Here is an 8,006-nt window from a genome sequence, read left to right on the forward strand (position 1 = left end):
AAAAAAAGAACAGAAGAACTGCATTTATTTGAACAGAAATATTTCATAACATTATAAATGCCACTTTTGATCAATTTAATGCATCCTTGCTGAATAAAAGTATTAATTTCTTTAAAGCATACAGACCCCAAACTTTCGAACAGTCGTATAGTTTTTAGCAGATATAAAAACATTTATAATATACAGTGTTTCTTGCTAAAAAAATATTAGGTTCTTGGAAAAGTAGATTGATGGCTGTGACGTAATCAATATTCATGCGATATGACCCAAATTTCTGGTTTCAAATAAGAAACAAAGTGTTAATTTGATGCCTTAATATTCCATAAATTACACATGAAATATGTTTTTAATGAGTATGACATGATTTGACACTGCAGGAGATGGCTGTCACTGCTTGAAATTTCCATCGGCTATCCCATTACAAAATCAGTTTAACAATCTTTCTCATTTAGATGCTAAATGCTTTCTTTTTAAAATGCTTTTATTTCTTTGATAAGTGTCAGAAACATCTTGTATATCTGATCAGCTCCCAACCAGATTAAGATCTCCAGGACATCCGGCTTTAACCCCTGCAGTGGAGGTCAGTGTGGGAAACCCGCAGTGCGTCCTCTAGTGGACACCGGAGCCATGGTGTTTGTGGTGTTCGGCATACTGGGCATCAACCGCACTCAGCGCTCAGACAACCATGTTATTGGAGACCTGGTAAGACAGAATTACAACCGTTTACACTGAGTGCAGAGAGGAATCATCAATATAATGTAAAGTCCCTTCATGAAAATGGATAATGGATTAATCATAGTCAACATCCAAAAATGGCTAGTTAACTTAAAGGGATAGTTCACAAAACTAACCCAAGTCATTTTAAAAGTAGTATGGCAAAGCTATAGGTAGCTGGATAGTTAACTATTTCTGGTGGATTTTCAAAGTATGAATCCCTGCTGGCTTTGAAACATTTTCCACTACTTTGAACAACAAAAAATGCAAGGCGCCAAAAAACTGCTTCAGGTCATTTTATAATATCTTGATCAATGTCACAAATGTCCTCATGTAATTCATGACCTAGAACCTTAACCCTATAAAGCCTACTGTATCATTTTATACACACATTTTATGGCCTCCAAATGATCAACATGATCAAAACTTTTGCTGAAAAACCTGTTGTACACAAACATGCCTTCTGTCGTCTGATTGATAGTTTATGCTTTAAGCAAGTAAAAGACCGTTTAGTATAATTCTAAAATCTGTCCACCTTCAGGTCGTGGTTCATGTGTCTTTTTGCTGTGAATTCTTGAATGATTTTTATAAACATAAAAATAACTTTTATATTGTCAATAATATATCAAAATGAACACTTACTGGACTGAAGCAACTTAGGTTTACTTGATTATCCCAATACATAAATTTTTTTTTTTTTTTTTTTTAAATTGTATCAAATATGATTATATCAGGCTTTTGTAGAACGTTTATTTGTTTATCTGTCAGTCATCATTGTATTGCATTATATGTTTGAAACTACAGAACTTTGATCATAAAACTAAGCATTTAAATATCATCTTACTAAAGACACACTATTGGTAAATATAGCGTGACAACTGATATTTATATCATTTTAAGTAAGTAGTCTGCTATACTGTTATAAAGATCTCATTGATTTACAGTACAAGGTATCAGAGTTTCATTTTACTTGTCGGCCATGTAAATATCAGCATCTGCACCAAATTACACATTTTTGCTCAGTTTGAGCCTCTGAATAATTTTTTTAAAAATTTTTGCTCCTCAATTATGAGCTCCATATTCTCTTATATCAAGATTTTTTAGATTTTTCTGACTATTATTTCATATATCAGACTTTACTTCCATCTTTTCTTTCTTTCTTTTTTTTAACTTTGAATGGAAAAACTACTGATTTTTGATGTTGATTGTTATACAGTGATTGAAGCTGATTTATGAATTATTAATTTAATGATTATTGACGTTCCTCCTCCTCAAAGGGCAGTGTGATCTATGATCCAGACTTTGATGTTTTTAATGAGATCGGGCACTTGTGCAAGCTGTGCAAAGCTATCAGTGCCAATACCAAGCTGGTGAAGCCTGGTGGAGCTCAGTGTTTGCCATCAGGTGAGGAGGAATAATCTGTAATACTTGCTTTATCCTTTAAAAAACAATTCATGATTCATGGTTTATCTACACTGACACCATCAGATGAGAAGAAAATATGAACTGAATTGAGCTGGACAATGACACTTTACAGCTCTGATGAATTGATGAACGGATGATATTACAACATTAAAACTGTTATTTTTTCTGTTTTATTAATGTGAAGCTGCTTAGAAACATTCTGTATTGTACGAAGCGTTATACAAATAATTGTGACTTTGCTTTCAGTCATAATCATGTTTCTCTCCTGCAGGTAACAGCCTCACATCCATTCTGCCGTTACTCCATCCTGAGTGTCACTCTCTTCCTGAGCCCAATCTCTTGCCTGGCCAGCTATCCCATGGTGCAGTGGGCATGCAGGGCGGTAGAGTGCACTGGATCTCCATGGCTTTTGAATCAGTGAGTTCATTGCCGCATTTCAATCGTTTGCACAAAAATGCTGAGTCATATGAAATACTCTTATGGTGCTTTTTACCTTTTGTGAGAGTGTGACAGCACCAAATATAGCTTCATTGCTTGACTTTATACTCTAGGTTATTAAGCATTTTTATTAGGGCTGTCAATTTAATGGATTCATTTGCGGCAATTAATTCGGAAAAAAAATAAATAAATAACGTTAAAATTATTAATGTGTTTAAAGCACCTGCACCAGCCCAGACCTGTACATCATCTTACATTGCATACAGTTGCTGATGAACATGATGCAGGATGACTGACTGTGTGATTGAGCCTGAATGCAGTTATTTGTCCCTAAAATTCAAGATATGAGGGCAAAAATGGGTTTTTGACTTTATGGGTTTAGCAATATCACCCATATTTTTCCTGACTATCTGCATGATTGCAAATGTGATAGTGATGTTATACAACAGTACGATAAACAAGATATTTCAAAAATTCTGTATTTTCTGTTTTGCTCAGTGGAGTGGAACTTGGTGAAATTGGGTGCACCTCAGTGCCTACTCTCAAACTAAAGTACATAATTTTACAATACATGAGGTATTAGGTAAAATAGGGATGCAAATTTTGAGATGTAAAAACGGCATTATCAAACTGAATATATGCCTAAATTGAAAATAAAAATGTGACTGTGATCTGTTATGTATCATACATAACTGATAGTTCTGTGTCATATACAGAGTTCTGGCATGAAACCCTAGATGGTGCAGTCCGATAGGTCTAACTCAATCTGACCTAATTACATCATTGTCACATGGCACAGCTGATTGGTTCTCTCCTGTATCGGTAGCCAAGGAGCTCGCTGCTCAACGTTCAAATATATGACTAGTGTATGTTATATTTGCAGCAGCAATATTTCTTACATGTTCACAGCAGCATGTTGTGGATGTATTGGCAGTAGCAGGTCACGTAGCAGATCTATTCCGCCAAGACCAAACACATTAACATTGTCATGTACATTACCATGCCAATCTCTCCGAGAGTTGTCATGACAGAAATATTGTTGAAAATGTCTCAACTAGCAAAATACAACAAGCATAGTTGTTTCAGGTAGAGACTAAACAATACCAAGTACATGTAAACAGTATACACATGCATATTTTGGGACGTGTTTTGGTTTGTGGCTTCACCAAAATAGTAGTAGTTCACATATATTTATTTAGAGCAGGTGTTCTCAATTCAAACACAGCATAACACCACACATAGATCTTGTGGTTATTCTCATAGAATGGCATTACATGCTGCTTTGCTAAAGTTAGAGGACATATGAGTGTGTCACGATGATGATGATACGCTGTTTTCCAATGTCATTTAAAAACATCAGAACGTTCAACCAATAGAAACTGGCTCTCAGGTTTTGTGTTTAGTGGATAGGGACGATGAGTAAAGACCAATTGGGGACTGTTTTGGATTGCATTGATCACTCATATTGACAGCTCTTGCAATTACCATTCGCCATAGAATAGAAGCGTGCAATTCATCAACGAGAATCTTATTACCTCTGACTAATTATTTACAGGTTTATACATGCAGGTAGTTCTTATGTTCATGTATTTGAGCTATTATGGTCATATATGTGAGATTGTTCTTTTTTCCCACAAAAAAAGCAATTTTGAATCAAAATATTTAATTTAAATGATTAAATATTAAATATTTAAAAAGTTTTTTTTTTTAGATGTCTATTCAATATTTAATGTTTTTTTTTATGAAGGGAGGAGGGGGATTCTGAGCCAAATTCTCAGCCAAGCCAAATCGCTTGACAGCTCTAATTTTGTTGTTTCAGACCACCTACAAGGGAAAGTCTTCGTTTCAGACTCACTCTGATTTCCTCCAATGGGAGAGTTTCCTGCAGAAGCAGCTCGCATCACTCCCAGCATCCTCGGTCCTGAGACGAGGCTTCCAGACCTGCCAACACTGGAAACAGATCTTCATGGAAATTATAGGCAAGAGAGCAAAAATAGAATGTGGCAAAGACAGAAACGAGCTTTGATAAAAAATGGCTCTGATTAAATAAATGAGCAATTTAAGAGCGATTAGTCTGAGGCGCAGACATCATTAACATGAGTGCTTATTAACTTCACTCTGAATGAATCTGCAGTCAGATTCTCTATTTATGTTGCATTTAACCTTTCTGAACTGCTCTTTATGCACTGCCCCTTGACTGTAGGTGTGGAGAGCGCCCTCTACAGTCTCCTGCTGTCACTTGCCATTTGCATCGCATCAGTAGCTGTGTTTACTGCTCATCCGCTTCTGCTGCTGCCAATCCTGCTGAGCATTCTGGGTATGTCATACCTGTACAAAATATTAACTATTAGTGTTATATATTTTTGTAGTTTTTTTCTTTTTCTTCTTTTTTAGTGAACATCAGATGTTAATTTCAACCTAAAGATCACAGGAAAAAAGAGTGCACAAAGAAAATGTTATTATGCAGAAATAAATGTAAGCCTATTTTTATTTTTTGCATAGTGATATTATTTTCAATTAAAATAATTGATTTGATCCCAAAATTAAAATTATAGTGGTGCCAAAAAATATATGTATTATTTACTTTTTAAATATTTATAATACATAATGCATAATTTATACTGAATTAAGTTTATTGAAATAATAAATTGTTTTAAATGTAGTAAAAAAAAAATGCATTACAGTGTTGTTAATGTTAACTAAAATTAACAAATATATATTTTGTTGAATATTAAAAACATTACAAAACATTAAGAATAACTAAAATTAACTAAAAAAAAAGTACTAAAATTACTTAAACTAAAATAGAAATAAATGAAAGGTAGATATAAATATTTGGTAACACTTTATTTTAAGGTGTCCTTGTTACACATGTTACATGTACTTACTATAATAATAACAATTAATTATGTATAATTACATGCAAGTAACCCTAATCCTAACCCTAGCTATATAGTAAGTACATCTAGTTAATTCATATTACTCAGTACTTAAATGCATATTTACACTGTAACAAGGACACCTTAAAATAAAGTGTAGACAAATATTTTTTAAAAAGAGAAACTAAAATGACAAAAGCACATAACAAAATTACTGAAATGAAAACTGAAAATATAAAAATAAAAGCTAATTCAAAATATGAATAAATACTGAAGTAGTGTATAAATAATATAACACTGATTACAGTATATGACAAACTAATGAGAATTATCATTGAGAAATATGAGAATTACAACAACAAAAATCAAATGGACAACATCCAGATACATTAAAGCAATAAACATTTGGAGGTCAAATGTGCAATAAGTCACAATGCAAAATTTTTTAAACTGTCCTAAAATGGTTTAATACTTCTTTAGATAATGATTCCATTTTATTTTTCCGTGAAATGTGACCTGGGTGTGCTTGTGTAAGATTCACTCTTTAATTCACTGTGACCCCTTGAAATAGTTTACCACCATTTATTACGGCCAACTAATTTTCATTGAGGATACTAAAATGCAGTATCTCCCTTTGGACGGTGTCTGCCATTCTGTTGAATTTAATTGACTCATGTAATATGTACTGACGGTGAAAATCATTGCCTTTGAAATGTGCAGCTCTATTCCCATCTCATTTATATGTTAATACAATATGCCAGACATGACTGTAATTTAACTCGCTTTCAACCGGGAATATTATCACTACAAGTGTGATTACTCAGACTGAACGAATATACAAATTATGCAAAATGAAAAGAGACTCAGAAAATCATCCCACTCCTACGTGTCCAACTAAACAAGGAAATAGATTTCAAAAATGTGCAATGATGCTTGAATTCAAGTAGAGGAAGGAATACTAATAATAATAATGGTAAAAAAAAAGGGGAGTGTTTTTGAGCAGTGTGACCCTGGAATGGGACCCTGAAAAGTTTTAAATAAGCATTAAATCTTGGCATGATGTGTGTTGGCAGGTATGGTGTGTCTGGTGGTGGCGGTGATGTATTGGCTGGGATGGGAGATGGGTGCGGTTGAAGCCATCTCTCTTTCCATATTGGTGGGCTCTTCGGTGGACTATTGCCTTCATCTAGTGGAGGGATATTTACTGGCGGGGGACGCTGACACCTCAGGACTAGCTAATCACAGTTCGGTATGATTTACATTTAACCATTAGCGTTGAAATCTCCTGTGATGTTGAAATGAAAAGTTTGTTCCTGACTGTTTTCATTATATGCTCACATCCCTACTTCATTTGGTAGTGTTCTGGGCGTGTAACACTGAAGATTTGATGGATCCCATGTAGGGTCATCATTTAAGCTGTTCATGTGCAGGGGTTTTCTTGCAGCATTGTGCCCTAGAGCAAGGCACTGAGCGCTGGGACGCTACAGGGAACTCATTTAAACGGCCGACTATAAGCTGCCCTGGATAAAACAGCATTTCCTAAATAAAAACCAAAAACAAGTTCATGCTCTCAGTCATATGCATATATAATATGCATAATAGACAGGGAACCTGTAATGAAGCCCTCTATAAAAAAAATGTTATAATGACATTCTTGATGCATTATATTATAACACATTAATAATACATTCAAATAATGCAATTAATGGCTATAATTAAGCAATTTTAAGGAGGGCAATACGATGAGAAAAAAACAACAACACTAGATACTAGCTTAAGGTGCATGTAATAATGAATTCTAATGGTTTACTTGATGCATTGTAACACATTGATAATACATTCATAATTATTAGATCTATAGTTATAAGTGTTCCTCACGTGCGTGAGCTGTGTGTGTTTAACCCATACACTCAATAATCTCATCAGCAATATTACTGATGAAAATGGTTGTTAATGAAGAGTGTTTTGATTTTGTGTGAAGAAAAATGCAATTCATTCTGATAATTAAACCATTTTAAAGGAAATATGACAACACCCGCTAGATAATAACTTTAGGTGCAGTCACACCATATCATGATTACTGTAATTACTATATGACCACCTGGATATTTTACTTGGAGATGTTCACATCCTCAGACTCAGAATTCTATTTCTGTGGCAACATTATTAACTCCAGAACTCATCAGGTTTTTAGTGGGTACAAAAAAAAAAAAGCGTAACTTTGCAAATCAGTAAACAAGTCATTATGCAAATGCATTTTGATTTAATTTATATATATTATATTAACATTTTGCAGATACTGCAAAGTGAATGTAAAATGTTGACCACAACTATAAACTGTATTATTTATTGGATATTATTTTATATAGGACTTTAGACTTTAGACTTTAGGCACGCAACTATGTGGATAATCAATTGACAAAACCACAACCCAAGTAACAGTTGCAAATATCTTATTAATAAAAATGTACATTTATATTTATTATATGTGAATATATCTTATATTATTATTATATTGTTTATGTTTTATATTATATACCTATGTTTATA

At 33.7% G+C, this 8,006-nt stretch overlaps 1 protein-coding gene across 1 annotated transcript in view; it reads left to right on the top strand.

Annotated features, from left to right (window-relative positions):
- LOC107728359 (protein dispatched homolog 3-like) overlaps positions 1-8,006 on the top strand; it is a 49,482-nt gene that overhangs the window by 37,222 nt on the left and 4,254 nt on the right. The window contains exons 15-20 of the mRNA XM_016538497.1: positions 527-702; positions 1,992-2,118; positions 2,411-2,556; positions 4,397-4,556; positions 4,781-4,894; positions 6,530-6,705. Of these exons, the coding sequence (XP_016393983.1) occupies positions 527-702; positions 1,992-2,118; positions 2,411-2,556; positions 4,397-4,556; positions 4,781-4,894; positions 6,530-6,705 (899 nt within the window). The remainder of the gene's footprint in view (positions 1-526; positions 703-1,991; positions 2,119-2,410; positions 2,557-4,396; positions 4,557-4,780; positions 4,895-6,529; positions 6,706-8,006) is intronic.

The sequence above is a fragment of the Sinocyclocheilus rhinocerous genome, unplaced genomic scaffold, assembly GCF_001515625.1.
Source record: "Sinocyclocheilus rhinocerous isolate Xijiao unplaced genomic scaffold, SAMN03320098_v1.1 scaffold2232, whole genome shotgun sequence".
NCBI classification, from domain to species: domain Eukaryota; kingdom Metazoa; phylum Chordata; class Actinopteri; order Cypriniformes; family Cyprinidae; genus Sinocyclocheilus; species Sinocyclocheilus rhinocerous.